Source organism: Sciurus vulgaris (assembly GCF_902686455.1).
Source record: "Sciurus vulgaris genome assembly, chromosome: 8".
Lineage (NCBI taxonomy): Eukaryota > Metazoa > Chordata > Mammalia > Rodentia > Sciuridae > Sciurus > Sciurus vulgaris.
In genome coordinates this window covers 3,349,146-3,368,239 of record NC_136468.1, presented here as the reverse complement: position 1 = coordinate 3,368,239, position 19,094 = coordinate 3,349,146, and the positions used below count along the sequence as shown (strand labels likewise).

Below are 19,094 nucleotides of genomic sequence, written 5' to 3'. Positions count from 1 at the left end.
CTTTGACAGGAAAAGAGGGAAGCAGCCCCCTTCTGCTGTGAGCCAGCTGTGTGGACATAGGGGCATCTTCAGGAGAGAAAGGCAGGCCTTGACTACTAGCAAGTGTCCCCAGGTGTCTCTTTCTTTTTGATGCTAAAATAGACCCCCAACCGATCAGGGAAGGTGAGGGAAAGATACATCCTCTCGTTTACCTGAGTTAATTGTACTTGCTCAGAAAGGCAAACTATTTATTCTGTTCCCAGGCCAGGTTCAAGCAATTAATTTAGTTGATGAAATAGGGAATTTTTCCCTCTGTCTGCAGATCTCTGTTCCTAAACTACATTTGGTGTGTGGTATTTAAGCAACTGCCTCATTAAGCTCGGGTTCCTGAGGAAAATGTTTGCAGAATAGGGACGTTCATAATTAATGCTGTGATGTCAGGATTTCATCTGCCCAGTCCTTCCCCCTCTAGTTTCTTAAACTTCATTATCTCTGTAATAAGCAACCAACATACAGAAAAATGAAAACACCAGGAAGCCATGTGTTACAGGACACTCAGGGAAGTAAAGTCACCAGCTTTGTCCGCCCGCCTTTCGGCACCAGAACACCTTTTCACATGCCACTGTCGCCCTGAGGTGACAGAGGAGCAGAGGCTGGCCCCGGGCGGGCAGCAGACCTGCCTCATTCTCGAGGGAGCTGGGCTCCGAGTTCTGCTCCGTGCCTCCCTGTGTAATCTGCAGAGGTGCTTTCCTGCACCCAGACCTTCTGAACAGTGACTGGCGCTCAGAGGAAGTGCCTGGCATTTGCCGGTGGAATCGACAGAGATCTTGTTCTCAGCGCGACTCAGGCCTCTACCCAACGTTCTGTCTCCTGGCTCCACACACGTGTCCCTCCCTGGCCGTGCTGGTCAGGCCTGAGCAGCTGGACTTCCTTTCGATCCAAGGGCAAGACTAGAAACCAGGTATTCACAAAGGTGCAGGCCTGGGCCTCCCTTGCCTGGTCACCTGGGATGAGGTGGCCTGATCTGGCCCAGGGCTGTTGATGGCTGCCCTCTGGTCCTGGGAGGCCACTCTGGTTCAAGGAGAAGGATGGACCAGAGCTTCCTGGGGCACCTCGCTGTCATGGCTGTGTGTCTTCGCCTAGCATTTCTTCCTGGCTGGACCTGTGTTGCAGCCAGCCCTGCTTCTGCTGATCTCCGCGCGGCTGGGCTCCCTTCTGCCCTGCCCCTGGGATTCTGCTCACTCACCGTGATTGTTGATCACTCCTCCTCCCAGCCCGCAGGGCAGGAGTGATCGAGCAGAATCACCACAAATCGCATTCAGATGGTGCCTATTTTTCCAGCAGACCACGTGCTGGAGTCTTACTCACAGTGCCTTGGGAGCAGCCCCGACAGGTCAGGTGACTCCGTGTGCACTCACTTCGGAGTCTCTCGTCCGTCCAGCTGCCAAAGACTCTGGCGCTCACAAGCCATGAGACTCAGCTGCCCTGCTCCTTCCTCCTGCTTGCTGGCCTCACCAGGCCTGTGTCCATTGGCAAACTTCTAAGGAGCTGGGAGGATGCCAGCCTGCAGGTGGAGGGGACCTACGGGCTGCTGCAGAGCCTCTGGAGTCACGGATGAGGCCTCGTGCATAGACAGCGGACAGGCTCAAGCCCAGGACCCCGGGCCCTGTGTCCACTCTCCCTGCGCACAGTGCTGCACTTGGGGCACCCCAGTAGCAGGGCCGTGTCCTCGCCATGGGCTTTGTGCACCTGAGGCTCTGCTGTCTGGGGCTGGAGTTGTGGGCAGGCTCACGTGGCATCTTGCAGGGGTCCCTGTGGGTGCCAGAGGCCTGCAGGAGGCTCTGAAGACAGGGAGGCTGTCTGAAAGGAGAACGGCACCTAACGAAGCTTGTGATTCCTCCACTGAAGGAGCCCAGGGCACCAGGAGGGCAGGAGGTGGGAAGGACAGCCCTCCACCAGTCAGCCTCCCGGCCCCGACTGGCAGCGAGGCCCACTGAGTCCTGAGTGGGTGGGGAAGTGCCTGCATGGGGGCGGGCGACTGGGAGGCCTGAGTCTTCCCTGGTGGGTCCTCACCACCCTCTGCACTCCGTCCCCAGACCCCGAGGCCAGTACCAGCTCCCAGTCTCCCTGCTGTGTCCCCCTCTCCACAACCATGTCCCCCTGTGGCGGCCAGCCTCTCCCCCTTGGGGCACACGCACACATTTGTCCCTTCCACATCCTCAGGTCCCTCAATGCCTCCCTGCCCTGCAGGGGCCCAGCAGGCTCCTCCTGCCATGCCCCTGGGATTCTGCTCACTCATGGTGACCAGTGTTGTGCTGTTTGTGAATAATTGTTCTAGAAGAACCTAGAAGGAGCTGGCTTACAGGACAGGGACCCCTTTCTTACCAGAGAGCGCCCCCCACCTGTGAGCGGCCAGTGCTTCGACTGCAGGTGCTCTGACTTGGTGCTTGGGAAGTGTCTGCCCTTCGCGTGTTAAAAACACAGCAGGATTTTCTTTCTGGATTGGATTTCAGAACTAGAAAACCCATCTGTAGTTGAAACAGATTAGCCAAGACCCTGTGAGATGGGACTGAACAAAAGACGCTTCCGGCTGAAGGCTGAGAGTCGCTATTCCCACCTGAGTCCTTCCAGGATGCCAACCAGCATTTTTCTGCAAAACGTGAAACCATGCCCTTATTTTAAGCGCACCTGGGCCTTTGACCACGTTCTCCGTCCTCAGGGCTGAGTCTAAGGAGTGCTGCATGTTTGCTTGGGTCCCCAGGCCCCTCCCAACGGGCCTGTCTTCCTGGGATGGGACCTCTGGTGGAGCGTCCTTCCTCTCTGGGTGTGTCCAGGTGTGCCACGCCACAGCGTGAGCTCATTTCCTCTACTTCTGCCATGAAAATAATGATCTGCAACATAGAATAGTAGTTCAATTCAAAGGCACTCATTAGCAGAGAAAGGGTTTATTAAAGTGTAGCAAATATAATAACGGAAACATGAAATTGAATGAGATAATTAAAATATAACAGTGACCAGGTTTTTCTAAAAAAGTATTCCTTAGGCTCATAGATCGCAAATGGTGTTTGGTTGTTGGCATCGGGCACTTTCTGGGCCTCCGCAGAATGGAGGCATAGGGGACAGGGCCGGTCTTGAGGCTGCAGAGGTGCTGGCCCCAGGGCGTCCGGCTGTGCGCGCCACTGGCTGCTCCCTGCTGGCTGCTGGCTCACGTCCTCGCCTTTGTCTCTCCCCAGAGGAGATTCTGAAGACCCACGTGGCGCACTGGTGGTCCCCAGATGGCACGAGGCTGGCCTATGCCACCATCAATGACTCCCGGGTGCCCCTCATGGAGCTGCCCACCTACACGGGCTCCGTCTACCCCACGGTGAAGCCCTACCACTACCCCAAGGTAGGCGAGGAGCTGCGCAGCGGGGCGCGGCCTCGTGCATGAGCCCGCGCCTGGGAGTGTGGGCGGGATAATCAGACGTGTTTATGAGCAGTGCAGTAAACAGAAGGAAGATTAATTACTCCTCATTACCTTGCATTAAGTTCCCATCTTTGTTGAGTTGAATTTCCTGGCAGGTTTACTTTATTTTAAATAATTGAATGACTGTTAATCATTTGCCTGAGCTTCTCTGGGACCAAAACAAATACAGTGCCCTCACTGTGACTCCAGGTGACAAAAACTCATGATGCCTCCTCATCACCCCTGTGAGGATGTGGCTCCTGAGAGGCCCAAAGAACTTCTGGCTGCCCCTGGGAGGGGCCTGGCCAACTGGCCTGTGCTTGGTCACTGCTGTGGTCTGGAAACTTCTGTCCCCCAGCACTTGGGTTGAGGTCCTCACCCCAGGGTGACGCCCTTAGGAGGTGGGCCTCTGAGAGGTGACCAGGCACCAGGGCCCTCACACCTAGGATCGGTGCCTCATAGACGAGGCTCCGAAGAGCTCTCTCCCTGCCTCGGCCAGCTGAGGGCCCAGCGTGGAGGCTTATCCGTGTGGAAGGGGCCTGCCAGCACCTTGACCTGGCCTGTAGCCTCATCACTGGTGGTTTAGAGCCTCTGGTTCGGGGCGTTTTGTTATAGCAGCCGGGTGGGTGAGAGTCATGCTCAGACCCAAGGACCATCCCAATAGCCAGGGCTCCCTGAGGGCACAGGCGTCCAGACTCCATTACCAAATCACAGCCTCCATGCTCAAGAGGAGGGCCTGCTGCCAAAGCGTCCCAGCCCTCTCACCTGGGGGAGGCTGAGGCCAGGAGTGGGATGCTGCTCCCTGGGAGTCTCTCGCTGCTGGAGCCACCTCGTAGCTGGCCTCGCTCCAGCCTCTGCCAGGGGACTCTGGAGGCCAGCCGTGCCTGCCCCTTTCCCTGAGAACTCCTGCACCTGCCAGCCCACGGCCACTGCAGGAGCAATGCTGAGGACGCATGGAGGGAGGCGGAGTCCTCTGGCCTATGGACCGCACTGCATCTGTCGGAGGAGCACCTCCTGCATCATCTGCCACCTGCCACCGCAAGGGGCTAGGACCTGGGGATTCACCACTCACTGCTCTGGGGGCCTGGGGCCAGGTGCCAGCCCCCCGTGGCTCTGCCGAGGGTTCCCTCCTGGCTGGTAGGCTGCCGCCTTCTTGCTGGACTTCACAATGGAGTGACAGAGGGCGCTGGTCTCTTTCTCTCCTCTGTGGACACTAACCGCATCCTAGGCCCGCCCCCCCCCCCCCGACCTCTTCTAACTCTGGTCAGCTCCCGAAGGATCCACTTCCAAATACCAGCCCTCGGAGGTCAGGGCCTCCACACATGGCCTCCAGGCGGCACCCGCAGTCGTAAAGCTGCGGTACAGCCCCTTCCAACAACCCTGTGGTCAGCAGGGCCGAGCCCCCCAGGTCCCAAGGTGGAGGAGCACCATTACCCTGGGGATGAGGACCGGCCCTGGCCCTGCCTCCTCCATTCTGAGGCCATCCAGCCCTGGACGCAACCTGGAGCCTTTCACTCCTTTACAGCCAGGCTTGACTTAGCCTCTCACGTGGAAGGGTCCAGGTGGGATGGAGACACAGTTAAATGAAGAACTCCTGCTGCCCGATCTTCCCAACCCCTCCCGTCCCCCAGCACACACCCCTCAGCCGCTGTGTCCGGCCCTCATCTGACCACATGTGGAATGGGCTCTGTCCTATGGGAGCGCCCCTCATCTCGCAGAGGCAGGCTGAGAGTCAGGAGGGACCCCCTGATCTCACAGAGGGCTTGGACGGGTGCTCGGAAGCGAGTCAGGACTCCCAGATGATCTGAATGGGAAGTCTCCTGTCTTAACAGGAAGTCTACATATTCTGGCCAGTTCACACGCGCTCTGGGTCCCACCCACTCCCGACCCCAGCCCTGAGCTGGTGACCCCACACCCTGGGCCAGCTCGCAGACCCCGGTTGGTTCCTCTGCCTTGAGGCGGGGCATGGAGGGGCGAGGACGTGAGCCCAGCCCAGCCCAGCCCAGCCCCCTCGGGCCTTCCAGGACAGGACTTGCCCCACAGAGAGGGAGCGTTGGCCAGTGCAGTGCCCAGCCTTTCCAGGGACTTTTCTTTTCCCACCACTGAGCCACGGTACCTGATGGACGGTCTCCTCAGCTTGCTCACCCCGCAGCTGCCCTCGTCCTGGGACCGCGTGCGACTTTTCCCTCCTGCCTCGTCTTTCTTTCCCTTCCCATCGTGGTCTGCCAAGGCGAGTGGAACTCGCTCAACATGGACAGACAGAGTGTGCCGGATGGAATGGGGAGGTGGCGGGTCTTCTGGGAAGAGAAGGAATTGTCCTGGTTTTCTCTTTGCCCCTTTTAAAATTCCACGCCTGGCCAATCTGTCCTCCACATACTTACATGGCCCCCGGCACGGAGCCCACACTGCTGCGGTGCTCGTGTGCCTGTGCTCTCCAGCGCGGTCACTTGCTCACGGTGCGTCCTCTCGACTCCCTGGCAGGCCGGCAGTGAGAACCCCAGCATCTCCCTGCACGTCATCGGCTTGAACGGACCCACCCACGAACTGGAGATGACGCCGCCCGACGACCCTCGGATGAGGTCTGTGGTCCTCCCTCCTGGGTTGGGGGGCTTGAGATGACAGTCTCGGGTGGGCTCCTGGGACCAGGTTGTCTGGGGAGTGAGTCAGATGCCCAAGAAAGAGGTGCATCTCTGAAGCGCTCCTCGCTGCGTTGTGCTTTGATTTCCTGAGGGAATAGAAGAGGAAACCCAGCCGAGGAGTTCTGCTCAGCATGCCTCGGAGTGTGCCTCCCCGGAGGCCGGGCTCCTCCCAGGCGCCCCGGGCCGTCTGCACGGCTCGGTTGGGTCTCACTGATGGCACACAGCTGACACTAGGTGACTTTCGCTGGGAGACATGATGCAGGCCTTCCCAGAAGATCCACCGAGCCAGACTGTTTCCATGGTGCCCCACGTTTAGAGCAGCGTCCAGAGGCTTCTGTTCCGGCCAGCTCCGCGGGGTGTGGTAGGCCAGGTCCCCCCGGGAGCAAGCCTGGGCGCATCAGAAGGCATCGACCCGTTCTCACCCATACCTGGTTTGGTGGTCAGAACAGCTGAGCAGGGCCTACCAAAGTGGGGCAGCCTCGGTATCTGCTCAGCTCTGCCCCCAGCTTCAAGCCGTCAAGGGCCAATGACACCCTGTGTCCAGCTGTGTCATCACTGGGCCTTCCTCTGTTGGGACCACAGATGGAGGCTCAAGCCGCAGGGACGTAGAGGTGCTGGGAGGTCCTCTCATCCCCAGATCCCCACGGCTGTGCAAACGGGACTGTGTATGCCAGAAATCACTCACTCCTGGCTCAGCCAATACCCAGGGCCAACTTTGCTGTTCCTTTAGCCAGGTCTTCATTATTCACCCACGAGACTCCACATTGTTAGAAGCTTCCAGCAGCTTCCAAAACAGTAGGCCATGGCCGGCTGCTCTGGCTCACTGCAGGTCTAGCTCAGTGATGGCTGCCCGGCACTCTCTGAATATTCCCCTCCATGTCCTTCACTGCTATCCTCATCCACACCAAGCACCTGCACAGAGACAGAGGTCCTCTGAGGCCCTCCCACTCTTCTTCCTTAAGGGGACCTGATGCTGTTGTCTTCAGGAGGGCAGAGTGGGCACAGAACTCCAGGGCTCCATAAGGGCTGCTGCTGCCTCTCTCCCTGACCCGGGTTGTTCTTCCCCCTCCAATGGGAGGGCCAAAGTCTCCCCAGGGAGGTAGTGAACCTGGCCCCAGGCAGCTGCCTCAGGGCCTGGCTCTGCTGATCTGTCTTTGGCAGGCTGCCCTCAGTGTGCGCTGCTTAGAGGAATCAGTTTGACTGATTTTTCTTAGGATAAAACAAAGTTCAAGATGATTACTTGGCTTCTCTCCTGAAGATCCATATATCTCATTGTTCCCATCCCCGACAGCCTCCTGGGGCCTGGTCCAGCCAACTCACTGAATTAATATGGAAAGTCACCTGGAAAATTTCAGCCATCTGTTTGAGTTAATTGAAAGTCTCGTTTAGTCAATTTGGTGATGCTGTTTCCGCAGGCATGATTAGCTTCAAGGACAATGAAAAATTAGCCTCAGTCAGAACGCCAAGTTTGGATGCTGGGTACTGGGTCTCCTGCTTGCTCTAATTTCCTAAGCTAAATGAGATGATGTGTTTCATAAGCAATATAAATTTGCCATATGCAGATGTTACTTCTCTTGCTGCTTGTCTGTCACACATCCTGAGAGTTGAAAGGCGAGCATGTGTGTGTCAGAAATCGGACCCAATGCAGGCAGACGGTTGGCGTTTGCCAGTTGCTAGACTGAGTGCTGAGTTCCGTGGCAATGAGTCGGGGATCTGCAGTGGAGAAGGGGTGCCGACCTTGAAGAAGCCCGTCGCAAGCAAGTCAATGACTTCAGGTGTGAGAAGAGCAGAGGCACGTGGGGAAAGCAGGTCACCACCTGGAGGTGACCTGTCACAGTTAAGCCAGATTTCCCAGCCCTGGCGCAGCTGGCCTTTGGGACCTGATGAGGCCTTGCTGGGGGCTGCCCCGTGTACTGAGGGTGTCACCACTCACTCCACAGCTTCCAGATGACAGCCCCTGGCTTAGGGTGATGGTCCTCCAGCTGACCACGAGGGTTCAGTAGGAGTTCTGTAGTCTCAGGCAAGTTGCTCAGGTTGGCGGTACAGCCCGGTGACAGAGCTTGCCTAGCACGTGGCCCAGGGTTCCGTTCTCAGCATCACTGAAACACAGAGAAAAGCGTTTCCTCTCCCCGGGGCCATGGGGACTAAGGAGAGGGTGCAGCGCACGGGGGCCTCGGGCTCATGCCGGCTGTGGGCGCGGCGTTCTGCAGAGCTGCTGGTGCTCACCTTCAAGGCTCCGCCCGACCATCCGGGAACCTCGGGCACACAGAGCTACCTGGCTGGCCTGCGTCTCCGCTGGGCGTTGTTGAGAGATAGTTGCATTTAGGTGGTCAAACCTGATTCTCAGGCCCAGTGAGTGAACAGAGGCCTCACTTGGCTTGTTCATGGACAAGGGAACGCAGGGCGTCACAGCAGCCCAGAGGGCACTTGAAGAGCGATCGTGCCGTTTAACAGGGAAGTGCAGGCCGGGTTTGCTGGGCTAGTCTGGGGACAGCACCCCCGGTGCACCCCACCCCGCAGAGCGGAAAGTGGCCGACCTGCCAGACGCCAGCCCACGTGGGTGTGAAAGCACCCCGTGACCTGCTCACGCCTTCACGAGATCTGATGCATCTCTGACAGTGTCTAAACGGCATCTCACCCTGAGCAGGGCAAAACCGCCGCTCTCCTCCCCACCCGCGGCTACAGTCTGGGTGTCCCTCCAGGGCAGCCCCACCTTCCGGGCCTGTCCCTCCAGGCTGGCCCACCGCCCATGGCAGGAGCCTGCCCCCCACCCCACATGCCCTCCACCTGGCCCCAGCCCTGCCCCAGCTGACCCCCGTGTGGTCACCATGATGCAGATGTGGCTCCCCTCTTCTCTCAGGGTGAAGCCAAACCTCCACCATGGCCATTAGCTCTCAGTCATGCAGGGGTCCTACCCCGCCCCTCCTGGCCCCCTACGTGTGCCCGTCCTCCGCTCACCAGGGTCTCCACCCAGGCCTCTGCTGGAAAGCCCCTTCCTTGAGGCTCAGGCAACCCTCCCGCCTCAGGTCCTGGTCACTACAGCGCTTCCACCGGCCTTACCTGCCCCTGAGCCCGGCCCCTCCTCTTCCCCTCGTCCATTTCCTTCACAGAACTTGTCAGCAGAATTCTCCAGATACCGCGCACCTCAGTGTCCTCGGGGGAGTGGGTCCAGGGCCCCACAGCTCGGAGAGCCACAGGTAGCCGGGACCCTCTCTGCAGTGGCGTTGCACTTGGGGTGACCCCACACCTCCTGCCCCGTCCTTCCGACGTCTCTGGATCGCTCACGGTGGCTCACACAATCGGAGTGCTCTGTGAATGGTCCTCACACTCAGGGAGGGGTGTAAAGGGACACAACGGATGCTGTGCCCGGGAATCCGGGAAGGGGCGGAGGCAGAGGCTGCCGGAGCCCACGCTGGTGCGGGCCGTTGGGAGGAAGGGACAGGCCTGGACAGTGCAGCGGTCAGCCTGCGAGCGGCCCGGCTTCCTCCTGTGGCTGCCCCAGCCTGACTCCCCGGACGCCGTAGAAATCGGCCAGGGCTTTGGCCGCCCTCTGCCTGTCGCACACTCATGTCTCTGCGTGCCACATGCTGTTTTAGGCACTTGGGTAAGGATTTGGCTCTCGGCCACTGGCCACAAAGAAGTATGGCGGGTCACGCGTGAAGGGAATGTGCCCACCGCGGCAGTGAATGGAAGCCCTGGGCTGTCCTCGCAGGGGCCACAGGGGCCTGGGCACAAGTGGACCTCATCTTGGAGAAGGTGGGTGTTAGAGAACTAAGCCCAGTGACCCCAGTGTGCTGAGAGAGCCCCAGCAGGCGAGGCAGCCCAGGACGCCTGGTGGGGCTGGGAGGAGCCTCCAGCCTGTCCAGGAAGCGGAAGCGCGGCCTCTCCGGGGGCAGAGGGAACCAGGCAAGCCACCACGCGCCGACCGGCTTCCGTGAGCCCACACAGCAACTGCAGCGTGAAACGGAAGCGGTCGTTTTGCTGGTTCCCCAGGCCTTTCTGGAGCCCTTGAGCCGGGTGTTGAATCAAGATGTGCTGCAGCAGCAGGTGTTGACTCGTACTGACCCAGAGGGCAGCCAGAGGTGTAGCCTCTGCTCCCTCCGTTTCCCCAGCTAAGTAATGACCTTAAACACCCATGCACAAACGTCCAGTGCTTGGCGTCTAACTGTGCCCTGGTGCGGGCTGCTCATGTGCTTAAGGCAGCTGCGTTCCTGTGGTCTTCTCAGACCCCAGGCTCCTCCTCCACGCAGTGCCCGTGACACGGCCACACCGACCTCGATGTGAAACAACTGTTTTTGTTCCCAATTTATGTAAAACACATGTTGACTAATTCTTACTAAGAATTTGGGAAAAGTCAAAGATCATGGGAGCAATAGAAATACCACAGGGTAATAGAGTCCACGTTCCTAAGGGCCTGAGCCACCTCCACCAGCATCACCCCCACATCACATGACCCTGAGCACCACCTCCACTTCCACCACCTCTGTCTCCACCATCACAGTCACTGTTTCCTCCTCCTCTCTACCATCAGCTCTACCAGTACCAGCTCTGCCACACCCCCATCTCCACCATCACCACCTCCACCATCACCACCATCTTCACCACATCACCTCCACTATCATCGTCATCACCTCCACCTCCACCGTATCACCACCTCTGCCATCTCTATTATCACCACCTCCTACTCCACTATCACCTCCACCATCACCACCACCTCCACCACCTCCACCACATCATCACCTCCACCATCACCACCACCTCCACCATCACCTCCACCGTCACCACTCCCATCCCCACCATCACTATCACCTCCACCATCACCAACCCCCTCACCTGGTCTCTGCTACTTTCCAGCCTGAGGATCCCTCTGCCTCTTGCCCTGACATGAGCAAGCCCTGCTGCCTAAAGCTTGAAGTCCTGTCCTACCCACAAGGCAACTGGGCTTCAGGGGTTGACCTGACTGGTAGAACAGGGACTGAACAGAGAGCCCTGGCACTAAGCTGCTGCTCATCACTGTTCAGAGCTGCCATGTTTGCACGTGTCCCTCTGTCCCAGGCTCCCAGCTGGCGTGAAGCCGATGGAGGGTGCTGCTGGCAACGCCGCGCCGCCTGCTTCCTCCACCAAGACGGACTCTGGGGGCTCGAGCCCTTCCCAGCACAGTGGTCCTCACTGCAGTGGAAGAACAGTCTTGTCTCCACGTTAAAGACGGACCCTGAATCAACAATTTAGCCTTAACCGACTTATATAGAATATACCATCCAACAAAGAACGAATACACTTTCTTCTCAGCAGCACATGGATCCTTCTCTAAAATAGACCATGTCTTATGCCACAAAGCTACTGTTAGCAAATACAAGAAGATAGAGATACTACCTTGTACTCTATCAGATCATAATGGATTGAAATTAGAAATAAATGACAGAATAAAAAACAGAAACTTCTCCAATACTTGGAGATTAAATAATACACTATTATACGGTGAATGGATAACAGAAGACATCAGGAGGGAAATTAAAAAATTCTTAGAAGTAAATGAGAACAAAGACACATCATATCAAAATCTCTGGGACACTATGAAAGCAATACTGAGAGGAAGATTTATTTCATGGGGCGCATTCAACAAAAGAAGTAGAAATCAACAAATAAACAACTTAACATTACAGCTCAAAGCCCTAGAAAAAGAAGAGCAGACCAACACCAAAAGTAGTAGAAGACAGGAAATAGTTGAAATCAGAGCCGAAATCAACGAAATTGAAACAAAAGAAACAATCGGAAAAATTAACAAAATAAATAGTTGGTTCTTTGAAAAAATAAACAAAATTGATAAACCCTTAGCCACGCTAACAAAGAGAAAAAGGGAGAAAACTCAAATTACTAAAATTCGGAATGAACAAGGAAATATCACAACAGACACGAGTGAAATACAAAACATAATTAGAAGCTATTTTGAAAATCTATACTCCAACAAAACAGAAAACCTCGAAGACATCAACAAGTTTCTAGAGACATATGAATTACCTAAACTGAACGAGGAAGACATACACAACTTAAATAAATCAATTTCAAGCAATGAAATAGAAGAGGTCATCAAAAGTCTACCAACAAAGAAAAGTCTGGGGCCAGATGGGTTCTCAGCCGAGTTCTACAAAACCTTTAAAGAAGGGCTCATTCCAATACTTCTCAAAGTATTCCATAAAATAGAAGGGGAGGGAACCCTCCCAAACCCATTCTATGAAGCCAATATCACCCTGATACCTAAACCAGACAGAGATACATCGAGGAAAGAAAATTTCAGACCAATATTCTTAATGAACATCGACGCAAAAATTCTCAAGAAAATTTTAGCAAATTGCATACAAAAATATATTAAAAAGATAGTGCACCACGATCAAGTGGGTTTTATCCCAGGGATGCAAGGTTGGTTCAACATCCGGAAATCAATAAATGTCATTCACCATATCAACAGACTAAAAGTTAAGAATCACATGATTATTTCAATAGATGCAGAAAAAGCATTCGATAAAATACAGCATCCCTTCATGCTCAAAACACTAGAAAAAATTGGAGTAGTGGAATCATTCCTTAATATTGTGAAGGCCATCTGTGCTAAGCCCATGGCCAATATCATTCTAAATGGTGAAAAACTGAAAGCATTCCCCCTAAAAACTGGAACAAGGCAGGGATGCCCTCTTTCACCACTTCTATTCAACATTGTTCTTGAGACTCTAGCCAGAGCAATTAGACAAACCAAAGAAATTAAAGGGATACGAATTGGAAAAGAGGAACTCAAACTATCCCTGTTCGCTGATGACATGATTATATATTTAGAGGAACCTGGACATTCCACCAGAAAACTCTTAGAACTCATAAGTGAATTCAGTAAAGTAGCAGGTTACAAGATCAATGCTCATAAATCCAATGCATTTTTATACATAAGTGATGGATCTTCAGAAAAAGAAATTAGGAAAACTACCCCATTCACAATAGCATCAAAAAAAAATAAAATACTTGGGAATCAATCTCACAAAAGAGGTGAAAGACCTCTACAATGAGAACTACAGAACACTAAAGAAAGAAATTAAAGAAAACCTTAGAAGATGGAAAGATCTCCCATGTTCATGGATAGGAAGAATTAATATTGTCAAAATGGCCATACTACCAAAAGTGCTATATAGATTCAATGCAATTCCAATTAAAATCCCAATGATGTGCCTTACAGAAATAGAGCAAGCAATTATGAAATTCATCTGGAAGAATAAGAAACCCAGAATAGCTAAAGCAATTCTCAGTAGAAAGAGCGAAGCAGGGGGTATCGCAATACCAGATGTGAAAGAGTGAAGCAGGGGGTATCGCAATACCAGATCTTCAACTCTATTACAAAGCAATAGTAACAAAAACGGCATGGTATTGGTACCAAAATAGACAGATAGATCAATGGTACAAAATAGAGGACACGGGCACAAACCCAAATAAATACAATTTTCTCATACTAGACAAAGGGGCCAAAAATATGCAATGGAGAAAAGATAGCCTCTTCAACAAATGGTGCTGGGAAAACTAGAAAACCATATGCAACAGAATGAAACTAAACCCCTATCTCTCACCCTGCACAAAACTCAACTCACAATGGATCAAGGACCTCGGAATCAGACCAGAGACCCTGCATCTTATAGAAGAAAAAGTAGGTCCAAACCTTCAACTTGTTGGCTTAGGAGCAGACTTCCTTAACAGGACTCCCATAGCACAAGAAATAAAAGCAAGAATCAACAACTGGGATAGAGTCAAACTAAAAAGCTTTCTCTCAGCAAAGGAAACTATCAGTAATGTGAAGAGAGAGCCTACAGAGTGGGAGAATATCTTTGCCACTCATACTTCAGATAGAGCACTAATATCCCGAATCTATAAAGAACTCAAAAAACTCTACACCAAGAATACAAATAATCCAGTCAACAAATGGGCTAAGGAAATGAACAGACACTTCACAGAAGAAGATGTACAAGCAATCAACAGATATATGAAAAAATGTTCAACATCTCTAGTAATAAGAGAAATGCAAATCAAAACTACACTAAGATTCCATCTCACCCCAATTAGAATGGCAATTATCAAGAACACAAGCAACAATAGGTGTTGGCAAGGATGTGGGGAAAAAGGTACACTCATACATTGCTGGTGGGGTTGCAAACTAGTGCAGCCACTCTGGAAAGCAGTGTGGAGATTCCTTAGAAAACTTGGAATGGAACCACCATTTGACCCAGCTATCCCACTCCTTGGCCTATACCCAAAGGACTTAAAATCAGCATACTACAGAGATACAGCCACATCAATGTTCATAGCTGCTCAATTCACTATAGCCAGATTGTGGAACCAACCCAGATGCCCTTCAGTTGATGAATGGATAAAGAAACTGTGGCATATATATACAATGGAATATTACTCCGCCATGAGGAATGACAAAATTATGGCATTCGCAGACAAATGGATGAAATTGGAGGATATCATGCTAAGTGAGATAAGCCAATCTCAAAAAACTAAAGGACGAAGGATCTCGCTGATAAGCAGATGAGGACCTATGGGGGGGTGTAGGAGGGGTTAGTGTTAGGGTTAGGGTTAGGTTTAGGGTTAGGGATAAGGAGGGTGGTAAGAATGGAGGAAGAAAGGAATGTATAGAGGGAAAAGAGGGGTGGGAGGGGGGGATGGGAAAAAAATAACAAAATGAATCAAACAACATTGCCCTATGTAAATTTATGATTTTTAGTTAAAATTTAAAAAAATAAATCAATTAAAAAAAAAAAAAAAAAAAAAAAAGACGGCCCCTGCTTCTCTCCCTGAATCTGCCATCCTATCCTAGCACCGTTCTTGGCTCTCTTTTGTCTTTATCTCAACATCTCTGAGTAGATAAATGGTTTTATCTGAATTGGATTCCCCAATTTCTTTGAAAGCTTCTAGATATAAAATACAATGGCACAAATACTCTGTTGCCCTCAGAGGGACTCCATCTCATTTCTGCTTCGTGGATTAGAATAAGAATCTTGCTTCCTAAGTATTCAAATGAGCTCATCTTGGGGAAGATCAATTCAAGGAGATCAGCTCAGCCAGACAGCCCGTGTGTAATGGTTAATTTGAATTGTCAACTTGATTGGATTAAGAGATGCCAATGATTGAGAGGCTCGGGTGTGTCAATTAGCGTGTGTCTAAGAGCCCCTTCCCTCCCTAAGTGTGAGAAGCACCACCCAATAGGAGGGTGGCTTGGATAGAATAAAAGTTGGAAGAACAAGGAAGCAGATGCCGATGCAAGCTCAGCTCTTCTTAAACGGGTTCCTGATCGCTGCTTCGATCATCTGAGCATATCTGACTCTCACTTCTTCACTCTCCCAAAATGGACTCTGCCTGTGATTCTCCAGGGAGTTTCCAGAAGCCTTGGTCTTGGACTAGGGTGGCATTGTTGATCCCTCTTGTTCTGGGCCTTCTGCCTCTTGGACTGCACAGCTACCGGTTCTTCCAGCTCTCCAGCTGCAGACGGCCATGGTGGACTATCCAGCTTCTGGTTGTGTAAGCCAATCTAATAAATCCCCTCTTCTCATCACACTTCCTGTTGATTCTGCTCCTCTAGAGAGCCCTGACTGACACGCCTGTGTTCATAGTGTCAGATCAGACCAGGACTCGTTATTCACCAGGGTGGGAACTATTGGGAGAGACTTGAGCGATGCAGAAGTTCCAGGCTTCAGAACGAGAGGTCTTTATTCTGTTGATGGAAATTCATAGAGTTGCTGCTGGTCGTGGGATTCTGCACTCTCATTTATAAGAATCCCCAGCACTTCAGAGTGTCTGGAGATCCACCTCAGATGTCTGGTGTATCAGTCAGCTTTCTTCACTGAGACAGATTACCTAGGGAAGGAACCGGAGGAGGAGAGTCCTATCTGACTCACAGTTTCAGATGTTTCAGTCCACGGCAGAGGAAAGCTGCTGAGCTCAGGACAGCTGAGGGGTGGAGGGAGAGAGAAGGGGAGGGGCTGGGCACACCCCAGGACCCTCTCCTGCGATGAAGTCCTGCCTCCTGCCCTTCCCACCACCTCCAGTAACCCTTTCAGTCATGAACCCGTCAGTGGATCATCCACTTCTGAGGTCAGAGCCTCAGGGTCCGCCACTTGCCCAAGCTCTGGGCATCGCTGCGTTGGGGACCAGCCTTCCACATGAGTGTGCGAAGAGATGCTTCCTATCCCAACCATAGCACCTGGATAAGAAGTTCCCAGTGGGGAAACGGAGACAGGTGCTTGGCTTTGTCCCAGCCAGCCTGTGAGAGGGCAGCCGATCATTCTGAAGGGGCTCAGGTGCCTTGTGGGAAAGGAGCCACCTGCAGGCCTATGGTGGAGCACAGTGTTCTGCCTACCCCAGCCTCAAAATCAGGCACCTCTGGTGGCCCACGAGCTCTGTCAGCCGTAGAACAGGCTTGATGTCTGGAGGCGTCAGTGACACACCAGACCAGGTTTCCCACGCCCGAGTCACAGGGCCGTGAGCCGGCTGAGGGTGGACTCCGAGGGTGTAAGAGGCAGCTCAACTTCCTCCCCAGGCCTCAGCGAGAAACTCAGTGCATGCATCTGGTGGCATCTGGGCAGCACCACCACCCGCGCGCTCTGCCACCCACAGGTGGGCGTGGCGTTGTGCGACCCTCTCTAATGGCTTCGCTTCCCAGGCTCCACAATGTCCCAAGGAGGAGAGGGAGGCCCACAGGGCAGCCGATGGCACAGAGTCACCCTGGTTCATCCCAGCGCCACGCCTGCAATCCAGGTTTCCAAACCCAGTGTCCTGGCTGTGGCCATTATTTATCCTCTATCCACTTGAACTCCTGTGCAGCTCTCAGGAGCCCCTGGGAGCACTTCCCCGGCTCCCAGCTGCCCCCTGGAATTCTCATGGCGAGAGAAGCTTTCCAAGTGCCTGGTCTGTGCCCAGTGTTCCACTCAGTGCTGCCAACGGGGGCTTAGGACGTGTCCCTGCCCCAGAGACACAGATGCCACAATTGGGTCAGTGGTGTACCTGGGGCCTGACTATCCCCATGGTTACTTCTGGGCTTTTGAATGAGTCTCTGCCTCCTCGCCAGGACCTGATCCACAAGTCAGGGCGGCTGTAACACAGTGTGTCCTGGGCTGGGGGTAGCCGATCCCCACGACCTGCCCACCACATGGCTCCTCCTGCCGGAGGGCCAACCAACACCCGCCTGCTGCTCATGGGCCCACCGCCTATGGGCATGCTCGCAGGAGTCCCTAAGATGGGAGAAGCAGGTGCTGACCCTGGTTGCACTCAAGGGCAAGGGCCCGGCCTGCTGCCTGGCATATCAGCTGCTAGAGTGCCTCAGGACAGAAGCCAGGGCCAGTCCTTTACCTGGGAGGACAGTACCCTACTGTGTGGACACATGGACTCATGGCAGATCTGGATTTAGACAGGTAGAGACTTTAATCGAAAAGAAAGACCCCCTTTTGTAAATGGAGAACACTCCAACCACAGAAACCTGCAAGCAATGCAACGTCAGACAGAGAGGGCAAGCCAGGGTAGCAGAGGGCAGCAGCCTCCACGAGGGAGGCTGGACAGCGGGGGAGGGGGCCCGTGGGAGCAGCTTGCCTAGTTTGAAACAGACCTGGCAGAGGGTTGCCCGCAGCACATGGGGACACTTGGGAGCCACAGAACAGAGTGGGAACTCTGTTGAGATCCACCATCAAAGATGTGTTCAGAGTGGGAACAAGGAATGTCCCAGCGGCCAGTCGGCCGGTGGACAGGTAGGATGAGAATGTTGGAAGATGAGGAGTGGAAACTAGAATCAAAGCCAGGCGGAGCTCTGGAGCAGGGGCACGAGATCCACTCCCAAGGGTCCTTCTGGTCAAGCCCCAGAGTTGCCGAATAAGGACTCCACAGTCCCTCAGATGTGTTCCCGTGCACTGCCCTCGCCTCCTCCCTCACCCTGCAGCGAACCCAGCCCCTAAGGTGGAAGGAGAAGAAAGCTGAGTCCGCTCCTGGTTTGTCCTTAGGTTGAAAGTGAAATCACAGAACCTGCGCCTGCGGCCTGGAGTCCTCCGCTGCTTCCTGCGGGCACTCTGCGGCAGGCGGCTCCCGGGCAGCCAGGTGGGCCAGGCCTCGCACTTGGCTCTAGCAGCCCTCTGTTCAAGCTCATCCTTCTTTAAGCATCTCTGTCACGAGTTTTCCATCCGAGCTTGATCCAAGGGACAGACGTCGCTTAGACAAGTGCCAAGTTAACCGCAGCTCCTGGTGCCGCTAGGTAAACAGGCCTTTCTCCCCTGCCCTCTCTGCCACAGCCCCGTCAGGACCTCCACCAGAGCTCGGACCACCAGAGTGACGTGGCACGCTCTCCCCTGTGAGGGACGGCACTGTTAATATCCCACCACCAACAAATGGACCAATGAAACATTCACAGACTGCTCGCAGCTCTGACGTGCCCAGGGGGGTTCTGCCACCCCCAGCCACGCTGTGCTCCTCCCGGGTGTGCGCGGGGGCAGGGCATGTCCTTCTGCAGAGCTGCCCGCCCTGGGCTGACAGGACTGGCGCTCTTCTCCTTCAACCCCTGAGGTCCCCTGCAACCCGCGCCTGCCAGCCAGCATGGCCCAGGCAGAGCCAGTGGACCCCGCGCGGAGCCCGAGGTGGTGCCCTCTGGAGGAGTCAGCGCGTCCCTGAGCAGTGCCTTAGGAGCAGACCAGATCAGCCGCACTGCTTCCAGGAACCATTTCCTCCTGCTCACGTGGCACTCGGCACCACCTTCTCTCGCTTTAAGATGCAGTCGTGATCATGGGGACATCTTCATCCTGTTCTGTGGCTGTCGGAGTCCCTGGGTGTTCATCTCCACGTGGACTCGATCCTGACACTGTGGAGTTCTTTCCATACAGTTTGGTCTTCTTCGCATCCCGCGTCCACCTCTCTGGTACCGCTGCAGGTGACCCTGTGCTGGGGAGCTCCCCTGCCTACCAGACGGCCTTCATCCAGAGGAGGCTCAGGACGGGCAAGACGGAAGCAGAGGCCTGACCGAA

The 19,094-nt window shown here is 54.1% G+C and overlaps 1 protein-coding gene across 6 annotated transcripts in view; it reads left to right on the top strand.

The window, feature by feature from the left end:
- The window catches only part of DPP6 (dipeptidyl peptidase like 6), a 934,588-nt gene that overhangs the window by 822,632 nt on the left and 92,862 nt on the right, over positions 1-19,094 (top strand). For all 6 annotated transcript variants that reach the window (XM_079149262.1, XM_079149264.1, XM_079149261.1 and 3 more), the window contains exons 9-10: positions 3,213-3,367; positions 5,906-6,003. In XM_079149262.1, coding sequence (XP_079005388.1) covers positions 3,213-3,367; positions 5,906-6,003 — 253 coding nt within the window. The remainder of the gene's footprint in view (positions 1-3,212; positions 3,368-5,905; positions 6,004-19,094) is intronic.